Raw genomic sequence first — 27935 nt, 5'->3', positions numbered from 1 at the left:
TGGAACATTCCCATACCCTTATACCAAGTTCTCAATGTCCGTGAAGTGCAAATGCACATCAAGATTGACATGTCAGCAGCAGTGGCCACCTGAATATCACCCAAGAAAGAAAAAGGAGCACATGCTGCAAATGCTGTGTCACCAAGGACCACTAACCCTCTGCTTGCAGCAAGACTAGGATACGTGTGCCTCTGGAAAGACTGCTAGCACTGACACCATGACTGATGAGCACAACTACTCTAATGTCCTGAAAGAACAACTGAAGAGTAGAATGGCACTCTATTGTCATCAGTGATGAGAGCATGTTCTGTTTACATGCAAGTGATGGACGTACACATGCATAGTATAGATGTCGTGAACGGCTTTTTCTGGAGTGCATTTGTCCGTGACTCACAGGCTTCATGGTGGGAGGCATCAGTTACAGCTCACAGTCCCGTTTGATGTTTCTGCAGGGCAAAGCAACCAGTGCCCACTACATTGTACAGGTTGTTATCCCCTTAACAGTATCTTCTCAAGCAGCTGTAGGCCATATTAAGACATGCCTCAATATATCAAGTTTATTTAGTTTGCACAGATACAAATGAAGCTTTTTGATGGCAGGAAATTTCTTTGACAAATATGGTTAAACTTTTGCAGAAGTACATAGAAATCTCACACTCACCAGCAAACTTGGAAGACAAACTGAGAAACTCTTAGCCTGGGGAATTTCAAAAGCCATGTCACCATCAGTTTCTAACTCTTTACTATTACTCATAAATTCCCTTGAGTCTGGACACACTGCCCAATAGTTATAACCTGACACTGTTCTTTATTAATTATTTCATTTTTTGCAATTATAGTGGCAACCTATGGAAATAATAATGTCAAGGAATAACAAACTGTAATTCACTGAAATGGTGAGTGGAACACAATGGCAACACTGAATAAATTGTGTGGTTTTATGTCAGAGAGGAACGCAGTTGAATATAATAGTAACAGTACATTAATTATAGGGCATACAGAGAACACACAAACAATACTTAATGTGTTGTGGGGTTTGGTAAACTGGTCATTTTTCAGGAGGGGACTCCTGTTCGGAAATGAACTGTTTGAGCCATGTGGGGCGTCAAAATTTGAGAACAGATTGGATATGGTGACGTGTTCATTTTCTTAAGAGACACAATGGCACCCCATAGCACAGTAAATTACAAAATAGGTTCAAATTTTGGACTCACAACTTGGTTGCATACAATGTAGAGACTAAACTGAACCTCGTTACTTCTAACCTCCCAGCACACCTGGATTTCTGTCTGCTCAAGTGTGAGTATTTACTATCCTCTCCTGAGTGAACATGCATTCATCGTTGAACAACACCACAGTGGAGAAATGTAATCTAAGTATGTGGCATTGTGAATACCATTACACAAACTGTACTCATTCTTAATAACCCTCCAATACTGTTGCCTGAACTTTCTGCAGATGGTATGGATGATGTACTTATCATAGTCAACATTTCACACATTTACATGACACATGCCCAGTGCTCACACCACTCAGCAAGTGCTAGTGGGTTGCTCCTCATTGAGGTGTTTCAAAATGCCCTCCTCAGTATCAACTGTTTGACCTACGCAAGTAGCCAATTTCAGGGTTTTTACACCTGATACAGAACAGAATTGCAGAATAATTGATAATATTGATAATAATTGATATAAGTCCAGCCATATGTCCAGCAAATTTTTCAACAGCATGCAGTACTACTGTGTGCACACTAAAATGTAGCATGCACTGAAAAGAAACTCTCTTGTACATTCATGTTGCAATTCTCGAAACACTCCAGGCAGAAAGTACAGTAGTTACCTACAAGTTTTCTGTCTCTCTTATTCTTCTCTCAAGTGCTTCGAACAATAAATGATATAAGGTATTTCTATTCAGAAATGTTTCCGCATACAATCAGGCATCAACTATGTGACTGACATCAATTCTGCTGCACACTGTTCACTGTGATGCTCGTGTAACGTCACAACAGTACTGCACTGGTACAGAACACAGGTATCCAATTATGATGAGAACAAATGCTCACTGAAAGATGTAGTGCATGCACAGGTAGACTAATAGGTGCAGTCCATGTGTCTTTCTTAAACTTTGGCTAGTGCTTTGCATTACTCAGAACACAAAACAATCAAAGAAGAATAGATGAATTATCACCCTGCAGCAGAGTGTGCACTGATCTGAAACTTTCTGGTAGATTAAAACTGTGTGTTAGACCAGGACTCGAACCTGGGACCTTTGCCTTTCACAGACCACTTCTCTATTGACTGAGCTATCCGTGCACAAGTTATGATCTTCCCTCACAGCTTTAATTCTACCATACCTCATTTCATACCTTCCAAACTTCACAGAAGTTCTCCTTTCGACCTTCTGGGACTAGGTTGAAGGTGAGGTAGTGATGGAAGTAAAGCTGTGCCTGGACAGCTCAGTTGGTAGAGTACTTGCTTGTGAAAGGAAAAGGTCCAAAGTTTCAATCCAGGACTGGTACACAGTTTTAATCTGCTGCTAAGTTTAAGAAGAAACTCTGGCCACCACCATTCTCACACTGAGATGTTTCACAGGGTGAAAACTATGCATTTCTGGGCAGGAGTTTTCTCTTTAAAAAAAATGACCAGTTTGCCATCCTGCACAATACACTGAGAGTTGTCAGTGTTTTTCTGTACATCCAGTGTAATGTTCACTGTGCTATTAATACTAAATTGTGTGTTTCTTCTATTCTGTTCACTGATATTGCATAGCAAAAATGATGGTGCACTGGCACTATTTCAGTTCTTAATTAAACAAAAGGGAAAGAAGAAGAGCCAGATTGCTCTTCATGTTTCCCAAGTCATACACTGTACAGAAGCAATGTATGACAGCAGTGGAAGAGGATGCATAAAGTTCAAGGCTAGAAATCTTTAGGGTGTCAAACATCCTGTATTTACAACAATTGCAAATATGATATACAACTCTAGTAAAAAGCAAAATCTTAAAGATATAACCAGTTTTTATGTAGATGATGAAGGCAATGACATGTAAAATAACTACATATGATAAATATCTGATCTTACCTGTCCTTATTAAGAAGCAGATTGTTACCCGTAGGATTCAGGTCTTCTCCTGTTTCTTGATCTACATCTTTCATTGACAATGAAACTTTCTGACCAGTGCATGAAAGTACCTTGACCTGGAGCACATAAAATAAAAATTGTGTAACTGACTTATAATAAATTGTATTAAAAGTTAAATTCACTTGAGAAAACTATAAAATGATGAGACACAGTCACTGGCTAGTTCACACCCTCAGGAGGTGAACATTTTAGTGCTGCCAATAGACAGATACACAAGTACACTAAACCATTTTAGTTTTTGGAACTATATGTTGCAACTGCAGGGAGGAAATAGGGATAGTCTGGTGAAGGTTGCACAGAAACGCAAATCACCCAGCCCAGTATGAGAGGGACCCTTCAGTTGGAGGGACAAGCTGAGAGACAAACATGAAGGGGCAAGCTGCCCCCCCCCCCCCTGCCATCCAACAGTTTCATTATACTGATACATTCACTTCACATTACTTTGTATAAAGGCAGAAACTGATGAATAAAATATAATATTCACAGTAGCACACATTTTTCCAGAAAATAATAAAATTACACTAACACACTGCAATGCAAAATTGTACACATACTCTTCTTTCCACAACAGGAGCAACATACACACAATTCTTCAATTGGTTACCATAACATAAACATGGTAACTCTTTTTACTGGATGGTGATTAACTATTAAAACTGCACTTATAGGTTAACTTTGAAAATCAACATATTTGTTGTTCAAGTAATAAAATATGCTAAGAACATTTCCTCCCCAGTAACTAAATGCAGATCTGAAAGGTGAGTTATTAGATCTTCCATTCTGAAATATACAAGGGGCCTTCAAAAAGTAAGTTACACATTAATATGGAGACCAATTTTTATTGAATGCTGCACTACACTTCAAAGTGACATAGGCACATGACACTGTTTTTCAACACAGTCTCTATGTCTCTGTAATAATAATGAATATTAACCAATAAAAAAATAGGAACCATTTGACAAATGACAATCAGGAGTCAAGTTTCCTGACTGTCCACAACTAAAATTGAGCCAAACTTAAGGTAACTGTGAAATAAATGGAGTTTCAGATTTAAAATTAAATCGTGGAAATGACGTTTCTGTAAAAATATATTGTAGTAATCACATTTGTTACATGAAATGATTACTTGTGAAAAAAATGTCTGAGAACTTTTTTTTCTACCCTTAGGTAGTCACACTGAGGGGTTTGTGGCTCACAGTACCAACGACCCCATACATAACTGGGTTAGATTTGGTATTTGGTAGGAACTAGAAGGTATGTGAAAGAGAGAAAATAATGTGAAGGATTTCACATTAACATTGTTTCCTTCTAAAATATAAGCTCATTCCAGGAGACACAAATATTTTCAGGTCATCCTTAAAAACATCTGGTAGCTACTTATGCAAAGGCCAAAGATTTTAAATTGTAGTAATAACACAGAGGCCTCTACATCTCAATCATATTGCTGGATTGCTGCTGTAGCCAGTCAAGGTTAAATATATCACAATGGAAAATGGTAATGGAAATTCTAAAATCCATCATAATTAGCAATTCTACAGAATCCATGAAAAAAATATCACTTGGTAAAGGAGGGTAAGATTTTTCCCCAGTATCAGATGAATGTATAGGAAGGCTATGAGACAAGATTAAGAAGAATACAGAATGAAGAATAACAAAGAACTGTATCTACTTTAGCAACCACAGTTTAAATCATTTTCAAACATCTCGTTGAATATTTCCATACCTCTATTGTAGCTGTGGTTGTTTATGTATGAGTCTCAGAAAAAAAATTTTCCAATATTTTTCTCACACTCTTTGATGTTAAAGTAACATAATCCACAAGGACAAAAAGAAAATTTATTGGTCTGGTAGACAAATAATGTGTTTCACTAGGTAGAAAATTCACACTTTTCAACATAATCTCCTTTTAGATCAACAGACTTTCTCCACAATTATTGCAACCCCAAAAGTCTGCAAAATATTTATCTATGGCTACCATAAACTCTTCATTAGATTCAAAACCTCTCCCAACTAATGTGGGAATAGGTGGAACCCAAAGGGTGAAAATTACGGTAAACAAGGTGGATCTGTAGAATGTAAACTTTCACAGCTGGAAATGTCACAATTAATAAAACATTCTGTGCTATTATGTTGTGGTCGAATGGATTTCACATTAAAACCCAACATTTCTACCCCATCTGTGGCAGAAATTTTCAACGGGAATTTTAGCTTCTTTGAATGTCTGATTCACACCCTGACTCTCTACTGACTGCAGCAAAATTCCACTTCTGTGCAGTGGCATCACGTATTTTGAGTACCTGAGCACAACTGGCCATTATTGACTTCCATTGTCTGCTGTTGCTATCAGCCCATGGTGGAAGACAGGTATACACCTTCAGCAGCGGAAACCAGATCTCATTCAGTTTCATGGCTTTCTCCCTACTGAAATTCCTGGGATGTTCTACAATCTCTATGGCGTCTCTGTATAGCATTTCATGGTATCCACTTGTGGCTACCAGAACTTTAGTCCTATAAAAATGAATATGGTGGTCTCCTGGCTGCAAACATGTTCTGAAACAGCTAATCTGTCAATCTCGCCTCTTCTGCATCTGCCCTTGTGCTGTTCTAATCATTTTTGACCGTTCTTTTTATAGTAGTCATTTACACCTCCCCACAACTACATGGAATCCTATCAATTTCAGCTTTTTCCAGTGGCTGGTGAACATCCTTGGTCGATTTTAAGTGATATTGTACCTTCCAGGTGAGTTTGTAGACAGCGATGTTCCACTTTTTCAAGATTTTTCCTATGTGGTTAGTAATGTCCTTAATGAAACACAGGAAAACTTTCAATTTCACTGGCACTTGAGCTATGCTATGATTTTTACATGGTGACCTTAACAGTCTTTTTACCTCAGCGAATGAATAAGCGTTCTTGAGTAATTCACTGGAGAGATATATTAATTCTGCATCAAGCAGCTCTTGTTCGCAGATTTTCATTGCTCTATCCGCCATTGTTTTTATGATACCTTACTTTTGTTGTGGATGGTGTTTTGAAGCTTGGTGTGGGTAAACGGTCTGTGTGAATGGGTTTCCAGTAAATCATGCGGCCCAAGCTATCATCTTATTCCTTGAAAACTAGCACACCAAGAAAATTTAACCTTCTACCTGCCTCTTCCTCCACGGTAAACTGAATCTTCGGATTGATCCCATTGAGATGTTCATGAAAATGACCCAGTTTCTCCTTGCCATGATGCCACAAAGCAAACATACCATCCATATGCCAGAACTAAACATTCAGTTTCTTGTTCCAGTTTCCAATGCCTGATCCTCGAATTTTTCCACAAAGAGGTTCACTATAGGTGAGCTTAAGGGGCTCCCCATAGTAACACCATCCATCTGTTCATAGAAATCATCATTCCATTTGAAATAAGTGGTTGTGAGGCAACATTTAAACAGTTCTGCAATATCGGAACGAAAAGGTCTGACAGTTGCTGCAACACTTCATTGAACGGAACCATAGTGAATAGTGATTCTACAACAAAAACAACTAGAAGAGCACAAGGGTAACTACAGAAGAGGGAAGGCTGATGGATCAGCTGTTGTGGGCAGCTTGTTGCTTGTTGCTTTGCAGCAGAAAACCACCACATGCATTTTGGTAGTAATCAAGTACTGGCAGGATACCATGAAAGGCTGTACAGAGAGGCCATAGAGATAGTAAAACATCCCAGGAATTTTGACAGGAAGGATGAGAGCATGAAATTTAATGACATCTGGAGTCTGGTGTTGAAGAAGATGTGAACCAGTCTTCCACCATAGGGTGATAGCAGCAGCGGATGAGGGCAGTCAATAACAACCAATTGCGGTCGGATATTCAAGATGTGGCGTAATGCCATTGCGAGGAAACATGTGGAAACAGAATTTTGTTGCAGTCAGTAGTAAGCCAGGGTGGGAATCAGACTTTCGAAGAAGCTATGATCACCTTTGCTAACGTTCTCTGCAGACGGGAATGAAATGTGTTTTAATGTGAAATCCATTTGACCACGGCATAATACCCCAGAAAATTTTATTAATTGTACATTTACATGACTAAACAGGAATGCCATTGCGAGGAAACATGTGGAAACAGAATTTTGTTGCAGTCAGTAGTAAGCCAGGGTGGGAATCAGACTTTCAAAGAAGCTACGATCACCTTTGCTAACGTTCTCCGCAGAGGGGATGAAATGTTGTGTTTTAATGTGAAATCCATTTGACCACGGCATAATACCCCAGAACATTTTATTAATTGTACATTTACATGACTAAACAGGAATTCACACTTAAGTGCCTGGCAGAGAGTCCATTGAGCCATCTTCAGCCTATTTCTTTACCATTCCACTCTAAAAGAGTGCAGGAAAAACGAACACTTAAATCTTTCCAAGCGAGCTCTGATTTCTATAATTTCTTTTGATCATCATTTCTTCCCACATAGGTTGCCACCAACAAAATATTTTTGCATTTGGAGGAGAAAGTTGGTGACTGAAATTTCGTGTAAAGATCTCACCAGAAAGAAAAACACCATTGTTTTAATTATTGGCACCCCAACTTGCATAACATATCTGTGACACTCTCTCCCTTGTTTCGCAATAAGACAAAACAAGCTGCCCTTCCTTGAACTTTTTTGGTGTCCTCCATCAATCCTATCTAGTACACATCCCATACTGAGTAGCAACAGTCCAGCAGAGGACAGGCGAGTATAGTGTAGCCAATCTCTTTAGTAGACCTATTGCGTCTTGTAAGTGTTCTGCCAATAAAGCAGTCTTTGGCTGGCATTCTCTATAATAATATTTATGGGATTGTTCCAATTTCTGTAGTTCATAATTTTAGTGTTATAACAATTTGTACTTTAAATCCATTAGTTTTCATAATGGTAAATAACTTTCGGGAGGAACTGTATTGTCCTGATTAAAGATCTTCATTTTTATTTATTTTGAAATTTACATTTGTTCTGATATATTTTTTCCATCCAATGGTCCACAAAGTGCCCAATGTATTTGCCAGTTAATGTTTTGATATTTGGCAAGTAATTAACAAGAAGAATCTCTTTTGCATTCCAGATATCATTGACCATAAGGGTCATGGCAGATGAGACACACTTCCTCTTTTTTTGGATCAGCACCACTAGTTTTGTTCTTTCACTTCAGTATTGTAGTGGTGGACCCATGTTTCATTCAAAGACACAAATCAGCGCACAAAAGCAACAGGATTATTTTTACAGTGGTCCTAACACTGATGAGTAATTTTCACTTTTTTGTGTGGTCAGCATTCAACAAATGAAATAACCATCTTTCACAAAGAGTACCCATAATCTTAGTCTGTCAAATAAAATTTAGGCTCACTGGACAAAATATTCATCACCTACTTAAAAGAGCACACTGGTCACTCTAGAACATATGGTGTAGAACTACTACCACCAATAGGTCATACGATCCTCTACTGCAGTGAAATGGTGTGTATGTGTCTCCAGGTTGTATTAAATCAGGGTAATAACTTGGGATGATGGGGGATGTGACAAAATGGAAGAAATGAGCCATTATGTTTGGACATGTCCATGACCACATGGTGAGTGAAGATGCGAAACTTTTTGGTGTATCAACATGGACTGTCCAATATTTCTGCAAGGAATGGAGTATTACTCAGAGCCATGTAACACAGCATAAGTACAGTGGCTGTAAAATGGTTCTAACAGGAACTGAAGACATGCCTTGTTAATAACAATTGGTTTCAAACTTGTCAGGAACTGCTGCTGTCTGAGAGTTCTGATCCATCTCAACTGCTTTCCGAATGAAGACTGTGGAGGGAACTGTGTGCAACAGACATTTGGAGTCAGCTACCTCGCAAAAAGTCTTGAAAGCGCTAAACAACACAGAAATTAGACAGTAACTGACTGGAGAGGAGAGGAGAGGAGAGTTGTGGTGTGGTGTGGTATGGCATGACAAGTTGCAATCCTGTCACTTTTCCAATGATGCAAGATGTCAAGTACTTCAGGGTGGTCAAGGATATTACTAGTGTAAAAACGCTGTGTGAACAAATCTAAGCTGCAGATAAAGCTGAAACCTGACTGACATATTTTGCATGAGATACCAACATAACAAAACTAAAATTTCATTTTATCAGTTTGAGTAGGGCTGAGAAATTTCTCCTTTCCTTGTATTCTCATAACACACTTTTCCTTGCCTTTACTACTATAACACAGTCGTTGCTTCCAAAACTTAGAACTTCATTTCCAACTGACTAAAATAGGTTATTTTACACAGTTAGCACTTGTTGTTGTAGTTGTTGTTGTTGTTGGGGTCTTCAGTCCAGAGACTGGTTTGATGCAGCTCTCCATGCTACTCTATCCTGTGCAAGCTTCTTTATCTCCCAGTACCTACTGCAACCTACATCCTTCTGAATCTTTTAGTGTATTCATCTCTTGGTCTCCCTCTAGGATTTTCACCCTCCACACTTCCCTCCAATACTAAATTGGTGATCCCTTGATGTCTCAGAATACGCCCTACCAACCGATCCCTTCTTCGAGACAAGTTGTGCCACAAACTCCTCTTCTCTACAATTCTATTCAATACCTCCTTATTAGTTATGTGATCTATCCATCTAATCTTCAGCATTCTTCTGTAACACCACATTTTGAAGGCTTCTATTCTCTTCTTGTCTAAACTATTTATTGCCCACATTTCACTTTCATACAAGACTACACTCCATACAAATACATTCAGAAACGACTTCCTGACACTTAAATCTAAACTCGATGTTAACAAATTTCTCGTCTTCAGAAACGCTTTCCTTGCCATTGCCAGTCTACATTTTATATCCTCTCTACTTCAACCATCATCAGTTATTTTGCTCCCCAAATAGCAAAACTCATTTACTACTTTAAGCGTCTCATTTCCTAATCTAATTCCCGCAGCATCACCCGATTTAATTTGACTACATTCCATTATCCTCGTTTTGCTTTTGTTGATGTTCATCTTATATCCTCCACTCAAGACAATGTCCATTCTGTTCAGCTGCTCTTCCAGGTCCTTTTCTGTCTCTGACAGAATTACAATATCGTCAGCGAACCTCAAAGTTTTTATTTCTTCTCCATGGACTTCAATTCCTACTCTGAATTTTTCTTTTGTTTCCTTCACTGTGTGCTCAATATACAGATTGAATAACATCAGGGATAGGCTACAACCCTGTCTCACTCCCTTCCCAACCACTGCTTCCCTTTTATGCCCCTCGACTCTTATGACTGCCATCTGGTTTCTGTACAAATTGTAACTAACCTTCCGCTCCCTGTATTTTACCCCTGCCACCTTCAGAATTTGAAAGAGAGTATTCCAGTCAACATTGTCAAAAGCTTTCTCTAAGCCTACAAATGCTAGAAACGTAGGTTTGCCTTTCCTTAATCCATTTTCTACGGAATCCAAACTGATCTTCCCTGACGTCAGCTTCTACCAGTTTTTCCATTCGTCTGTAAAGAATTCATGTTAGTATTCTGCAGCCGTGACTTATTAAACTGATAGTTCAGTAATTTTCACATCTGTCAACGCCTGCTTTCTTTGGGATTGGAATTATTATATTCTTTTTGAAGTCTGAGGGAATTTCGCCTGCCTCATACATCTTGCTCACTAGATGGTAGAGTTTTGTCAGGACTGGCTCTCCCAAGGCTGTCAGTAGTTCTAATGGAATGTTGTCTACTCCTGGGGCCTTGTTTCGACTTAGGTCTTTCAGTGCTCTGTCAAACTCTTCATGTAGTATCATATCTCCCATTTCATCATCATTTACCTCCTCTTCCATTTCCATAATATTGTCCACAAGAACATCACCTCTGTACAGACCCTCTATATACTCCTTCCACCTTTCTGCTTTCCCTTCTTTGCTTAGAAGTGGGTTTCCATCTGAGCTCTTGATATTCATGCAAGTGGTTCTCTTTTCTCCAAAGGTCTCTTTAATTTTCCTGTAGGCAGTATCTATCTAACCCCTAGTGATATGCACCTCTACTTCCTTACATTTGTCCACTAGCCATCCCTACTTAGCCATTTTGCACTTCCTGTTGATCTCATTTTTGAGACGTTTGTTTTCCTTTTTGCCTACTTCATTTACTGCATTTTCTCCTTTCATCAATTAAATTCAATATCTCTTCTGTTACCCAAGGAGTTCTATTAGCCCTCATCTTTTTACCTACTTGATCCTCTGCTACCTTCACTGTTTCATCTCTCAAAGCTACCCATTCTTCTTCTACTGTATTTCTTTCCCCCATTCTTGTCAATGGTTCCCTAATACTTTCCCTGAAGCTCTCTACAACCTCTCGTTCTTTCAGTTTATCCAGGTCCCATCTCCTCAAATTCCCACCTTCTTGCAGTTTCTTCAGTTTTCATCTACAGTTCATAACCGATAGATTGTGGGGGGAAGAAATGAAAGAGGAAGCCGCCTTGTAGAATTTTGCACAGAGCATAACTTAATCATAGCTAACACTTGGTTCAAGAATCATGAAAGAAGGTTGTATACCTGGAAGAATCCTGGAGATACTAAAAGGTATCAGATAGATTATATAATGGTAAGATAGAGATTTAGGAACCAGGTTTTAAATTGTAAGACATTTCCAGGGGCGGATGTGGATTCTGACCACAATCTATTGGTTATGAACTGCAGATTGAAACTGAAGAAATTGCAAAAAGGCGGGAATTTAAGGAGATGGGACCTGGATAAACTGAAAGAACCAGAGGTTGTACAGAGTTTCAGGGAGAGCATAAGGGAACAATTGACAGGAATGGGGGAAAGAAATACAGTAGAAGAAGAATGGGTAGCTCTGAGGGATGAAGTAGTGAAAGCAGCAGACAATCAAGTAGGTAGAAAGACGAGGGCTAATAGAAATCCTTGGGTAACAGAAGAAATATTGAATTTAATTGATGAAAGGAGAAAATATAAAAATGCAGTAAATGAAGCAGGCAAAAAGGAATACAAATGTCTCAAAAATGAGATCGACAGGAAGCGCAAAATGGCTAAGCAGGGATGGCTAGAGGACAAATGTAAGGATGTAGAGGCTTGTCTCACTAGGGGTAAGATAGATACTGCCTACAGGAAAATTAAAGAGACCTTTGGAGAGAAGAGAACCACTTGTATGAATATCAAGAGCTCAGATGGCAACCCAGTTCTAAGCAAAGAAGGGAAGGCAGAAAGGTGGAAGGAGTATATAGAGGGTTTATACAAGGGCGATGTACTTGAGGACAATATTATGGAAATGGAAGAGGATGTAGATAAAGATGAAATGGGAGATAAGATACTGCGTGAAGAGTTTGACAGAGCACTGAAAGACCTGAGTCGAAACAAGGCCCCGGGAGTAGACAACATTCCATTAGAACTACTGATGGCCTTGGGAGAGCCAGTCATGACAAAACTCTACCATCTGGTGAGCAAGATGTATGAGACAGGCGAAATACCCTCAGACTTCAAGAAGAATATAATAATTCCAATCCCAAAGAAAGCAGGTGTTGACAGATGTGAAAATTACCGAACTATCAGTTTAATAAGTCACAGCTGTAAAATACTAACGCGAATTCTTTACAGACGAATGGAAAAACTGGTAGAAGCGGACCTCGGGGAAGATCAGTTTGGATTCCGTAGAAATGTTGAAACACGTGAGGCAATACTAACCTTACGACTTATCTTAGAAGAAAGATTAAGAAAAGGCAAACCTACGTTTCTAGCATTTGTAGACTTAGAGAAAACTTTTGACAACGTTAACTGGAATACTCTCTTTCAAATTCGGAAGGTGGCAGGGGTGAAATACAGGGAGCGACAGGCTATTTACAATTTGTACAGAAACCAGATGGCAGTTATAAGAGTCGAAGGGCATGAAAGGGAAGCAGTGGTTGGGAAAGGAGTGAGACAGGGTTGTAGCCTCTCCCCGATGTTATTCAATCTGTATATTGAGCAAGCAGTAAAGGAAACAAAAGAAAAATTCGGAGTAGGTATTAAAATTCATGGAGAAGAAGTAAAGACTTTGAGGTTCACCGATGACATTGTAATTCTGTCAGAGACAGTAAAGGACTTGGAAGAACAGTTGAACGGAATGGACAGTGTCTTGAAAGGAGGATATAAGATGAACATCAACAAAAGCAAAACGAGGATAATGGAATGTAGTCAAATTAAATCGGGTGATGCTGAGGGGATTAGATTAGGAAATGAGACACTTAAAGCAGTAAAGGAGTTTTGCTATTTAGGGAGTAAAATAACTGATGATGGTCGAAGTAGAGAGGATATAAAGTGTAGACTGGCAATGGCAAGGAAATCGTTTCTGAAGAAGAGAAATTTGTTAACATCGAGTATAGATTTAAGTGTCAGGAAGTCGTTTCTGAAAGTATTTGTATGGAGTGTAGCCATGTATGGAAGTGAAACATGGACGATAACCAGTTTGGACAAGAAGAGAATAGAAGCTTTCGAAATGTGGTGCTACAGAAGAATGCTGAAGATAAGGTGGGTAGATCACGTAACTAATGAGGAGGTATTGAATAGGATTGGGGAGAAGAGAAGTTTGTGGCACAACTTGACTAGAAGAAGGGATCGGTTGGTAGGACATGTTTTGAGGCATCAAGGGATCACAAATTTAGCATTTGAGGGCAGCGTGGAGGGTAAAAATCGTAGAGGGAGACCAAGAGATCAATACACTAAGCAGATTCAGAAGGATGTAGGTTGCAGTAGGTACTGGGAGATGAAGAAGCTTGCACAGGATATAGTAGCATGGAGAGCTGCATCAAACCAGTCTCAGGACTGAAGACCACAACAACAACAGATTGTGATCAGAGTCCACATCTGCCCCTGGAAATGTCTTACAATTTAAAACTTGGTTCCTGAATCTCTGTCTCACCATTATATAATCCATCTGAGACCTTCCAGTATCTCCAGGCTTCTTCCATGTATACCACCTTTTTTTTTTTTTTTTTTTATTCTTGAACAAAGTGTTAGCTACGATTAAGTTATGCTCTGTGCAAAATTTTACCAGGTGGCTTCCTCTTTCATTCCTTAATCCCATTCCATATTCACCTACTACGTTTCCTTCTCTTCCTTTTCCTGCTATCAAGTTCCAGTCACCCATGACAATCAAATTTTCGTCTCCCTTCACTATCTGAATAATTTCTTTTACCTCATCATACATTTCACTAATCTCTTTGTTATCTGCAGAGCTAGTTGGCATATAAACTTGTACTACTGTAGTAGGCGTGGGCTTCGTGTCTACCTTTGCCACAAAAATGCGTTCACTATGCTGATTGTAGTAGCTTACCCGCACGCCTTTTTTTTTTATTCATTATTAAACCTACTCCTGCATTACCCCTATTTGATTTTGTATTTATAACCCTGTATTCACCTGACCAAAAGTCTTGTTCCTCCTGCCACCAAACTTCACTAATTCCCACTGTATCTAACTTTAACCTATCCATTTCCCTTTTTAAATTTTCTAACCTACCTGCCCGATTAAGGGATCTGACATTCCACACTCCGATCCATACGACAGTTTTCTTTCTCCTGATCCAAATGGGGGACTATTTTACCTCCGGAATATTTTACCCAAGAGGACGCATCATTATCATTTAACCATACAGTAAAGCTGCATGCCCTCGGGAAAAATTACGGCTGTAGTTTCCCGTTGCTTTCAGCCGTTCGCAGTACCAGCACAGCAAGGCCATTTTGGTTAGTGTTACAAGGCCAGATCAGTCAATCATCCAGACTGTAGCCCCTGCAACTACTGAAAAGGCTACAGCATAAGTTAGCACTTATGCATGCAAAAAAAGAGAAAATCTCTGTTCCAACGGACCAGCATTTTCATGAAATCTTTTATAATACTCTTGATTTTTTCAAAACTCCTTGCAATTTAAATCTGTCTCTGTACAACTTAAAATCACCAATTACACAGAAAAGAAATCTTCTCACCTTGACCTTTTGCCCTCTGGTGACAACATCAGAAACATTCGTTACTCTCCCTTCACGTCGTAGTTGGGATATATGAACAAGACCTTCCCATCGCCGTCGAAGCCCTTCTAGTTGCACAAAGCAACCAAAGGGAACAATGTTTGCAACTTTTCCTGAATAAATCTGTAATAAAGAACAATACAATAATTAAGTGAGAAGTGGTATAGTGTGTGTGTGTGTGTGTGTGTGTGTGTGTGTGTGTGTGTGTGTGTGTGTGTGTGTGTGTTCCACTAGTGTTTTGTTATTAAAAAAATGTTTGTGTGCAAACAAAAACCACTTCTACCAATATGCTGGTTCACAGCTGTGAGATGTGTCAGATGGCTTGTTTGTCAAGAATCAGGCAATGCAATGACTTATTGGCAAACTTCTTTTGTAACTCAGAAATTAAAACAGTCATTGTGTCCCCAGACGGAAAACATTTTATGCATAGTAGAAAGATGCCTAGAAAAGCCAGAGCCCCAGTATAGTAAAAGCTGTCACAGAGTTTTGGTTATGTAATCCATAACAGGATTGTTTTGTAAGGTAGCCTGCATTTATAAAACTCACAATGAGTTCGCCTCAAAGACGAAATGTTATGTAAAGAGTGATCAAACAAGGAAAATAGTATCTATTTCTTTCAAAATAGTAATGATATGTAAAGGATAGATTGCTTCTCATCACACAGAGAAAGTTTTGAGTCACTGATTGGCACAATGAAAATGACTGCTAAATATTTAAGCTTTCAGAAAAAAAGTCCTCCTTCTGAAATAGAAAACACACAGTCACACAAGCACAGCTCACACATGCATGACCACTGTCTCTGAGCACTGCAGCCCAACTGCAGGCTATGACTGCATCTGATGCGAGCAGCAATTTGCTGGACTGGGTGGTGAAGGTAAGAACGAGGCACAGCATGGGAAAAGAGGAGGGATAGCAGGGTACGGGAGGATGGAGGTACAGATGCAGTCATTGCCCACAGTCAGGCCCCAGGGCCTGGAGACAGTGGCTATGTATGTGCGAGATGTGCTTGTGTCAATGTGTGTGTTTTCTATTTCAGAAGAAGACTTTTTTGTCCAAAAGCTTAAATGTTTAGCAGTCTTTCTCCTGCCTATGACTCAATGCCTCTTCTATGTGGTGAGTAGCAATTTGTCCTCTTCATACTGACGTTAATTTCATCCTGGACTTCCCATTCTTTCACAATAATTATTTATTTCTGAATGTGAACTAGCAAAATTAATAATCAGAAAGTTTTGGCTCTGTGGCAAAGTGCGTGAGTGTCAGATAACAAATCCAATGACCACCTAACAGTTGTCCATCGGAGGGAATGGTCATCGTCAACTTTGGGCAAGAGCAGAGTTGACTACCGAGTGGAAGAACACCCTACCGTGCACAATGTGCTTGATTTCAATGGCTGCTCCACAACTTGTGCCATATGGATCCTCTCCCTCCTCCCCCAAACACAACCTTCTCTGAATTACATTTATGGGAACTGTTCTTCAACACAATCCTTTAATGCTATAATCTGTCTGGCCTCAATCTCTGATAGCCCCTGTGGCCCACACCCACATCCACCGCTGCCCCAAGAGCCTGACTCCAATCATCCTGCACTTGCACCTCCCACTTCACAGTATCCCTCTTCCTCTCTTCTGTCTCCTCCTCCCTCACTACTCCACCACATCACTGTGCAAAACTCTGCCTGTAGCCAGAACTCACTCACCAGTGCCACATTCCTATCCTAAGTGCTTGCTGCCTCTAACACTCCTTCTATACCCTCCCTTTTGCTTCCCACTTCCTTTCTCCCCTCATCCACTCTATGCCACACATCCCTATGAAGCTGAAGTGAATGCACAATACAGTCAGCCACAACACTGTAACTGTGCATGTGTATGTTAGTGTGATATGTTTGTGTGTATGTAGTATGTTCATTCTATTACTAATGAAGAAGGATTCATCTAACAGCTAGGATCACTCTCAGTCTCGTTTCAGTATCTGCTGAAGACACAATGCCTAAACCATATAGTCAGTTATTATCTTAGCTTCTTCCATTGCATTAATATGAAAAAGGGTACATTACAGTCTTTCTGCAGTGTTCAGCTTATTATAAGAAAGTAGCTGCCCATAAAACAACAAAATCTCTCAATGTTATTAAAAACATGAATACAGATTATACTTTGACTTATTTTTAAAATTATTTTCTATTCCAAAGGACAATGGTAACTTTGTCACACATACCATTACTTATAATAATGTAACTGCTTACAATGATTATGAGGCAGAGTACTAACCTTGCCTATTTCTGGTTCTGTAGGAGCACATGATTCTCCTTGGGTTTCAGAGAACTTTTTCTCCCATTCTCTACTTCCTGAACGCCGTCTCTTCTTTATTTCAGCAGGGCTAGAGCTTCTGTTTCTATTTTTTTCTTTTCTACTTCTACTATTGCTTCGTTTCCTCTGTCTGTTTCTGTCACTTCGGTCAGTGTGCCTTTCACTTCGGTCAGTGTGCCTTTCATGGCTGTGCCTCCTGGATTTGTCTCTGCTTTCGCTTCGTCTGTCAAACGACCTTTCTCTGCTTCTGCTTCGTCTATCACGCAATCTGTCTCTACTTCTGCTTCGTCTATCACGTGATCTGTCTCTGCTTCTTCTGTTCCTTCTTCCTCTTTCTCTCCTGTCACGACTTCTGCTTCTTCTGTATCTTGACTTTCCCTTACTAGAACTCCTTCTGCTTCTATCCTTTTCTCTATCGGGGCTTCTTTTTTCCTTTTTTACCTCAGTGTCCACATTGTCAACAGTGCCATCTGTTTTTGATACTTTAGCCAACAACTGATCAGGTACAGTAACTTTTTTGGCATCTATTTCATTTTCTTCATCTGTTCCACTTGGACTTTCTGACATGACTTCTTGTTTCACCTTCCATGATCTGCATTAAAGTAATTACAATGAAAAATGAATTAAAGCTCAGAACATATACATATGATGGTACAGATGAATGTTACTTACAAATAATTTAAAGTAAAAAATAACCAAAATAAATACTGGATTAAATGAAAGATGTTTTCTATAGCTATATGTGCAGTCCATAACAGGCCAAGGGTGACATTAGTCAGTTAGGTATTTTATACTAATTATGCAGGCTAGCAGCAATGATCTTCCTGCCCACAAAATTAGAATTTTTCACTACTGCATTTTATAGGTCAAGAGAAACGCTAATATTTAAAGTGAAATCAATGATCTTTCTTGACGTATTTTGAATGAAAACAGTTTTGTGGTCCCCCTAGTTATATTATCTTGATGGAGGAGCCATAGGCTATATAGTACATTAGCAATAATTTAACAAACAAGGTCAAAAGAAAAGGTGCGACTGATTTGTATCTAAAATTAGAAACATGTAATAGGTAATATAAGAAAAGACAATTAAAAATCACATGTTATTAGATAATCAATCAATGAATTGTACAATTATCTAGATCCATGGTTTGAAATTCGATGTTAGTACTACAAAAATAAGCAATGTTTGCAGTCAATAGGCACTAATTCATTTCGTACACAAGCAACTGCTATCCTTCTGGACTTCCTGGTGTAGTCACACAAGGAAAAGCCACGCAGTATATATAAACAGCAGTTGTTTACTAAATGCTAGACATCATAAATAAGCTCCACAATTTGCTTTAAATTCGCCAGCAGGTCTTATGACATCATATCTGAACTTTCCCTCTCCATATGCTCGAAGGGTTCCCATTTAATTGAAAACTCAACACTTAAGCCTGTTACTGGGTACATGTGGGCTACACTGGTGTAAAAAGGAGAGCAAGTACTAAAGTTCACAAGTACAACCAAGGACTCATGGCATTTCATGGCATTGCTGCTACAGAAGCAACAATTGGGTAAGTCACAGTAATACAATAATTGATCAGTAGTTGTTGTTGTGGTCTTCAATATGAAAACTGGTTTGATGCAGCTCTTCATGCTCCTCTATCCTGAGCAAGCCTCTTCATCTCTGAATAACTACTGCACCCTACATCCTTCTGAATCTGCTTACTGGATTCATCTCTTGGCTCTCCCTCTACAACTTTTACCCCCACCCCCCCTTCCTTCCAATACTGAAGTGGTGATCCACTGATGTCTCAGAATGCATCTTATCAACCAATCCCTTCCTTTAGTCAGGCTGTGAGACAAATTTCTTTTTTCCCCAAATCGATTCAGTTCTTCCTCGTTGGTTACATGATCTACCCATCTAATCTTCAGCATTCTTCTGTAGCACCACATCTCAACAGCTTTTATTCTCTTTTTGTCTAAACTGTTTATCAACCATGTTTCATTTCCATACATGGCTACAATCCAGACAAATACATTCACAAAAGCCTTCCTAACACTTAGGCCTATAGTGGAAGTTAACAAATTTCTCTTCTTCAGAAACGCTTTTCTTGCCGCTACCAGCCTACATTTTATATCCTCTCTATTTAGATTGCCATCAGTTATTTTGGTGCCCAAATAGCAAAACTCATCTGCTACTTTAAGTGTTTCATTTCCAAATCTAATTTCCTCACCAACACCTGATTTAATTAGACTACACTCCATTATCCTTGTTTTGCTTTTGTTGACATTCATCTTACATCCTCCTTTCAAGACACTGTCCATTCCATTCAACTGCTCTTTTACGTCTTTTGGGATATCTGACAGAATTACAATGTCATCGGCAAACCTCAACATTTTTATGTCTTCTCCTTGGACTTTAACGACTAACCCAATTTTTTTTGCTTTCCTTTACTGTTTGCTCAATTTACACATAAATAACATCGTGGATAGGGTACAATCCTGTCTCACTCCCTTCTCAACCACACTCCCCTTTCATGTCCCTCGACTCTCATAACTGTCATCTGTGCTGTTCAAGTAGTAAGTAGACTTTCACTCCCTGTATTTTAGACTCACTATCTTCAGAATTTTAAAGACAGTATTCCAGTCAACATTGTCAAAAGTTTTCTCTAACTCTATAAATGCTATAAACATATGTTTGCCTTTCCTTAGCCTATCTTCTAAGATACATTATAGGGTTAGTATGGCCTCCTGTGTTCCTATATTTTTCCGAAATCTAAACTGATCTTCCCTAAGGGTGGCTTTGTAGTATTTCGGGATATTTGTAAACATCCCAACACACCATTGGAAACCCGTCGACAAGAGATGCTTGTGAGTAAACTGAATAAGGATACATGTAGTGGGAAAGGGAAACGGTGTTTTCCTTTCTTGTATGCACTGAATGTGGAGCAGTGGTGGAGCCAGTGAGAAGGGTCTAGGAGTCATTTGTGCCATGGTGCAGCAAGTGCAGTGTGTTGTGAAAAGAAATAATGAAAATTTTGGGCAAAATATACCCCTGTTTGAGAGAAGTGTGGATATTTATTTAGTAGTGCAATAGAGAGTACTCGCGGAAGCATTCCAGGGATCTTCACTGCAGCTGCATTGACAGGGAGGTGGCATGGAAGGATCCGGAGCACCAAAAGAGAAAAAACTACTCTGAGAAGAGAGGATAAAGGTAATAATACTTTCACCTGTTTCTGAAGAAGAGAAATTTGTTAACATTGAGTATAGATTTAAGTGTCAGGAAGCCATTTCTGAAAGTATTTGTATGGATTGTAGCCATGTACGGAAGTAAAACATGGACGATAAATAGTTTGGACAAGAAGAGAATAGAAGCTTTCGAAATGTGGTGCTACAGAAGAATGCTGAAGATTAGATGGGTAGATCACATAACTAATGAGGAGGTATTGAATAGGATTGGGGAGAAAAGAAGTTTGTGGCACAACTTGACTAGAAGAAGGGATCGGTTGGTAGGACATGTGCTGAGGCATCAAGGGATCACCAATCTAATATTGGAGGGGAGCGTAGAGGGTAAAAATTGTAGAGGGAGACCAAGAGATGAATACACTAAGCAGATTCAGAAGGATGTATGTTGCAGTAAGTACTGGGAGATGAAGAAGCTTGCACAGGATAGGGTAGCATGGAGAGCTGCATCAAACCAGTCTCAGGACTGAAGACCACAACAAACAACTTTCACCTGGCGGTGTATTGGTGTTGGCAAAATACTGACCTGTTATATCGGCCTAATGCCCACTACAAATCTTACAAAATAAACAACAGCAGGAAAAGAAGGGAAAAAGACACCCCCTATGGTGACGTGACCCTGAGAATGCACGAGCAAGTAAGTGCAGAAAACTGATTTGATTCAGAATTACAACTCCAAAGAATAGAAGACAGAGAAGTTGCCCCTGGCAACTATCAATCGACAACAGTGCCGTGTAACACATGTAACAAGAAATAAAAAATAACTGAGATCTACTTTCGAACAATTTGTCTAGGAAAGAATAGTAAACATACAATGAATGGAAAATATAATCTGAAACAGAGAGAAAGAAGAAGACAGTGGCAGTAGAAAGTGCACCCGTATTACAAGCAATGAGTGCACGGAATTAGTTCAAAATTTAACAAAATTGTTTTGACTGGATAATTCATATGCCAGTGGGAGTTATCAACACAGAACAGTGAGCAGTTACGCGAGTACGGGGTGCTGTGTTGTCCAGCCAGCGGTAGTGCACAGCACGAGAGCAGATGTGGACTTCAGCTTCAGCGCCAGCTTCAGCTTCGACTGTTCTACAATGAGCACGCAGTTCACTGTTCCACAGAAGGGTGACCCGTGAACATTTAAAAAGTACAAACAGTTCTGTGTTAACGTTAATATTGTCAACTGGTAATAAATAGCGCATGCCGATCACAAGAAAGATGGCAACGCAAAACGAGGGGTTAAGATCGATATTTAAAGAACAAGCAGAGAAGGATACGTTAGGACAGAAAGCGGAACAAGTAGAATTAATTAAGTCCATTAAGGGACAAATTACTGAATCAATAGATGACATACTAAGCCATAAAATGCAAGAGGTTAAAGCTAACCTACAATCTAACTTAAACACACAAATTAATATTCGAAACATTAAAATAATGAAGATAAACTCTAAAGTAATGAATTATGAGAATCAGTGGCAGTAGAGTTGCACCAAGTACAAATGTTAATAGATGATTTACAAGAAAGTGTACACAGAATAACAACCCGACAATTGGTTATTTGTGGAAGATGAAAATTTAGAAAAGGTGCAATGCAAACCAATTGTAATCTGAAGAATAGGAAATAAAGGAGTGGAAACTTACAGTGATTCAGGAAGCAAAGTATCAATAGTTTCGGAGGAATGGCTATTAAGTGTAAGAATAAAGGAATTTACTAATTTACCTGTTATGAGAATACATACTGTAGGTATTACAGGTGTTAAGAGTAATGTAGTGAAACAGGAAGCAAGGATTACTTTTGGAATACACCAATTGGTGTTTGAACAAACCATGTTAATAGTCCCTAAAATAAATACACAAGTATTGCTAGGAGTAGATTGGTTAATGAAATATGCAATGGTAATAGACTTTCACAGTGGTTCTTTTAAGTGCAATCTAGATAACTACAATAAAGAGATCTTATTTAAAACATGTCACTATCAAGGACTAAACGAGAATAATAATTTACGGTTAATAGTGAATATGAGTTCAATGGAGAAGGATGTAAGTAATCTACAACAAACTGCAAATAAAGCTGATTTGTATGCAAAGGCTTAGGAATCAGAACTGTTAGTTCTTACTCAATAGTAAGAGCTATGTGGAATATTATGCAGATATTCATATGTATTTTCAAACAAACCATGGAATACAGGAGATTATGTGTGTAGTTTTAGAAATAAAAACAACAAACCTTTTTTTCTGTAGACCTTACCTTGTACCTATCAACATAAAAAAGGACGTACAGGAAGAAATGGATAAAATCGTAGATAACAATATTATAGAAAGAAGTACAAGTGTATACAACAGTACACTGTTATTCGTCAGAAAGGCGACAAGAGGTGTGCACGTAGTACAAGATGCAAGAACCTTGGCTCGTCACACTGAGCCGGAGAGAGATCGTCCCATATGCACAGACAAACTACTTGCTGTTCAAATATCTTACAGGTTTGCTGCCGGGTGACGTCATCGACCACTGCCAATATTTCGACAGGAGCACACCCTGCCATTCTCAGGGCACAAATACAAGGAGGAAGCAATGCGCAAGGGAATTTAATACCTCAGTTCACAGAGGAGAAACAAGGAAGATACCACACACAGAACCAGTGTCAACACAAACAAACATAGCCAACATCAGAAATATCGATAGTGACTATTAATCAACAGGTAAGGTAGCACTAATTCTGTCCCTCTGTTTTTTGATGAGAGACAGAGCTGGATTCCAAGCAGCATTTAAACAAAATCCACCATCTCTGTTTATAAGGTTGCTGGAAACTGTGATTTCAATATCATCCTTAATAACACTATCCCAATGGCTGGACGTGCAAGCCAGAATCTCCGTGTTGTTGTATTCCATAGGATGACCAGTGTCAAGGCAATGTTCTGTAATAGCGGATTTGCTCGGCTGTTGTAAGCGTGTGTGACGCTTATTTTCAATATACCAGTCTTCCACAATCCTGATTGTCTGACCAATATATGACACGCCACAACTGCAAGGGATACAGTAGATACCAGCCTCACGCAAACCAAGATCATCTTTTACCGATGCCAACAGGGCCTTAATCTTAGAAGATGGTCGAAAAACACATTTCACATCATATTTCTGCAAAATACGGCCAAACCTGTTGGAAATGCTCCCTGCGTAAGGCACAAAGGCCATAGATTTAGGTGCCACTTCATTGCTATTGTCACTCACCCATTGCACAGAAGGCTGATAGCGCATCGCACGTTTGATCTGCCTCTCACTACAACCATTCTGACGAAAGGTGACTTCGAGATGTGATAGCTCAGCTGCCAAACTTTCAGGGTCTGAGATAACGTGGGCCCTGTGAACCAAGGTATGAAGTACTCCTTCACGCTGAGCTGGATGGTGACAACTATCAGCTCCCAGATACAAGCCAGTGTGAGTAGGCTTCCTATAAACAGAATGTCCCAACATACCATCAGTCTTCCTTCTGGCCAACATATCAAGGAAGGGAAGGCCTTTTCCACCTCCATATTGAACCAAATATCCGGGTGGATTGAATTCAGGTGTTCCAAAAACCGGTTTAAATTCTCACTACCGTGAGGCCAAACAACAAAAGTATCCTCTACATATCTAAAAAAACACGCAGGTTTCAAGGTCGCTGACTCCAATGCACGTTCTTCAAAGTCCTCCATAAACAAATTGGCCACAATGGGTGACAACGGGCTTCCCATTGCAACTCCATCAGTCTTTTTGTAGTACTGAATCAAAAGTAAGTGGAAGTCAACTCCGACCACAATCTATTGGTTATGAACTGCAGATTAAAACTGAAGAAACTGCAAAAAGGTGGGAATTTAAGAAGACGGAACCTGAATAAACTGAAAGAGCCACAGGTTGTAGAGAGTTTCACAGAGAGCATTAGGGAATGATTGACAAGAACAGGGGAAAGAAATATAGTAGATGAAGAATGGGTAGCTTTGAGAGATGAAATAGTGAAGGCAGCAGAGGATCAAGTACGTAAAAAGACGAGGGCTAGTAGAAACCCTTGGGTAATGGAAGAGATATTGAATTTAATTGATGAAAGGACAAAATATAAAAACACATTAAATGAAGCAGGCAAAAAGGAATACAACCGTCTCAAAAATGAGATCGACGGGAAGTGCAAAATGCCTACGCAGGTATGGCTAGAGGATAAAAGTAAGGATTTAGAGGCATATATCACGAGAGGTAAGATAGATACTGCCTACAGGAAAATTAAAGAAAACTTTGGAGAAAAGATAACCACTTGTATGAATATCAAGAGCTCAGATGGAAAGACAGTACTAAGCAAAGAAAGGAAAGCAGAAAGCAGGAAGGAGTGTATAGAGGGTCTATACAAGGGCAATGTACTTGAGGGGATATTATGGAGATGGAAGGGGACGTAGATTAACAAGAAATGGGAGATATGATACTGCGTGAAGAGTTTGACAGAGCACTGAAAGACCTAAGTCGATACAGGGCCTTGGGAGTAGACAACATTCCATTAGAACTACTGATAGCCTTGGGAGAGCCAGGCATGACAAAACTCTACCATCTGGTGAGCAAGATGTATGAGACAGGCGAATACCCTCAGACTTCAAGAAGAATATAATAATTCCAATCTCAAAGAAAGCAGGTGCTGACAGGTGTGAAAATTACCGAACTATCAGTTTAACAAGTCACGGCTGCAAAATACTAACATGAATTCTTCACAGATGAATGGAAAAGCTGGCAGAAGCCGATCTCGGGGAAGATCAGTTTGGATTCTGCAGAAATGTTGGAACACGTGAGGCAATACTGACCCTATGACTCATCTTAGAAGATAGATTAAGGAAAGGCTAACCCATGTTTCTGGCATTTGTAGACTTAGAGAAAGCTATTGACAATGTTGACTGGAAAACTCTCTTTACAATTCTGAAGGTGGCAGGGGTCAAATACAGGTAGCAAAAGGCTACTTACAATTAGTACAGGAGTCCATTTAGAAGAGATAGGGGATCCAGTATTACAATCAGAATTTAAAAGAGCTTTGGAGGACTTAAGATCAAATAAGGCAGAAGGGATAGATAACATTCCATCAGAATTTCTAAAATCATTGGGGGAAGTGGCCACAAAATGACTATTTATTTTGGTGTGTAGAATGTATGAGCCTGGAGACATGCCATCTGATTTTTGCAAAAGCATCATCCACACAATTCCAAAGACAACAAGAGCTGACAAGTGCGAGAATTATTGCACAATCAGCTTAACAGCTCATGCATCCAAGTTGCTTACAAGAATAATACACAGAAGAATGGAAAGAGAATTGAGGATGCGCTAGATGATGATCAGTTTGGCTTTAGAAAAGGTAAAGGCATGAGAGAGGCAATTCTGATGAAGCAGTTAATAATGGAAGCAAGACTAAAGAAAAATCGGGACACATTCATAGGATTTATCGACCTGGAAAATGTTCGACAATGTAAAATGGTGCAAGATGTTCAAAATTCTGAGACAAATAGGGGTAAGCTATAGGGAGAGACAGGTCATATACAATATGTACAACAGTTGAGGGAATAATAAGAGTGGATGACCAACAATGAAGTGCTCGTATTAAATAGGGTGTAAGACAAGGATGTAGTCTTTCGCCCCTACTGTTCAATCTGTCCATCGAAGAAGCAATGATGCAAATAAAAGAAAGGTTCAGGAGTGGAATTAAAATTCAAGGTGAAAGGATGTCAATGATATGATTCACTGATGAAATTGCTATCTTGAGTGAAAGTGAAGAAGAATTACATGATCTGCTGAATGGAATGAACAGTCTAATGAGTACAGAGTATGGACTGAGAGTAAATCAAAGAAAGATGAAGGTAAATATATCTAAAAACAAAGATGATGTGACTTACCAAATGACAGTGCTGGCAGGTCGATAGACACACAAACAAACACAAACATACACACAAAATTCAAGCTTTCGCAACAAACTGTTGCCTCATCAGGAAAGAGGGAAGGAGAGGGAAAGATGAAAGGATGTGGGTTTTAAGGGAGAGGGTAAGGAGTCATTCCAATCCCGGGAGCGGAAAGACTTACCTTAGGGGGAAAAAAGGACGGGTATACACTCGCACACACACACACACACATATCCATCCACACATATACAGACACAAGCAGACATAGATGAAGGTAATGAGTAGAAGTAGAAATAAGAACAGCGAGAAACTTAATATCAAGATCAATGGTCAAGAAGTAGGTGAAGTTAAGGAATTCTGCTACCTAGACAGTAAAATAACCAATGATGGACGTAGCAGAGAGGACATCAAAAGCAGACTAGCAATGGCAAAAAGGGCATTCCTGGCTAAGAGAAGTCTACTAATATCAAATATTGACCTTAATTTGAGGAAGAAATTTCTGAGAATGTACGTCTGGAGTACAGCATTGTATGGTACTGAAACATGGATTGTGGGAAAACCGGAACAGAAGAGAATCAAAGCATTTGAGATGTGGTGCTACAGACGAATGTTGAAAATTAGGTGGACTGATAAAGTAAGAAATGAGGAGGTTCTGCGCAGAATTGGAGAGGAAAGAAACATGTGGAAAACATTGATAAGGAGAAGGGACAGGATGATAGAACATCTGTTAAGGCATGAGGGAATGACTTCCATGGTACTAGACAGAGCTGTACAGGGCAAAAAATGTAAATGAAGACAGAGATTGGAATACATCCAGCAAATAACTGAGGACATAGGTTGCAAGCGCTACGCTAAGATGAAGAGGTTAGCACAGGAGAGGAATTCATGGTGGGCCGCATCAAACCAGGCAGAAGACTGATGATGGGGAGAATCAAGGGGCAAGAAAGGGAAGCAGTGGTTGGGAAGGGAGTGAGACAGGGGTGTAGCCTATCCCTAATGTTATTCAATCTATACAGGGTGGTCCATTGATCGTGACCGGGCCAAATATCTCACGAAATAAGCGTCAAACGAAAAAACTACAAAGAGCGAAACTTGTCCAGCTTGAAGGGGGAAACGAGATGGCACTATGGTTGGCCCGCTAGATGGCGCTGCCATAGGTCAAACGGATATCAACTGCATTTTTTTAAAATAGGAACCCCCATTTTTTATTACATATTCGTGTAGTACGTAAAGAAATATGAATGTTTTAGTTGGACCACTTATGAAGAAGAGAAGTTTGCTAACATAGAGTAAAGGTATTAGTGTCAGGAAGTCTTTTCTGAAAGTATTTGTATGGAGTGTAGCCATGCATGGAAGTGAAACATGGACGATAAATAGTTTGGACAAGAAGAGAATAGAAGCGGTT

At 39.4% G+C, this 27935-nt stretch overlaps 1 protein-coding gene across 1 annotated transcript in view; it reads right to left on the bottom strand.

The window, feature by feature from the left end:
• The window catches only part of LOC124787934 (ATP-dependent RNA helicase DHX8), a 139583-nt gene that overhangs the window by 106931 nt on the left and 4717 nt on the right, over positions 1-27935 (bottom strand). Inside the window, exons 4-6 of the mRNA XM_047254924.1 lie at positions 17369-17999; positions 15066-15227; positions 3078-3193 (exon numbers count right to left, since the gene is read on the bottom strand). Coding sequence (XP_047110880.1) covers positions 3078-3193; positions 15066-15227; positions 17369-17999 — 909 coding nt within the window. The remainder of the gene's footprint in view (positions 1-3077; positions 3194-15065; positions 15228-17368; positions 18000-27935) is intronic.

Source organism: Schistocerca piceifrons, chromosome 3, assembly GCF_021461385.2.
Source record: "Schistocerca piceifrons isolate TAMUIC-IGC-003096 chromosome 3, iqSchPice1.1, whole genome shotgun sequence".
NCBI lineage: Eukaryota > Metazoa > Arthropoda > Insecta > Orthoptera > Acrididae > Schistocerca > Schistocerca piceifrons.
Note: the sequence above shows the minus strand (reverse complement) of the source record. Positions and strands in the feature narration are given on the sequence as shown.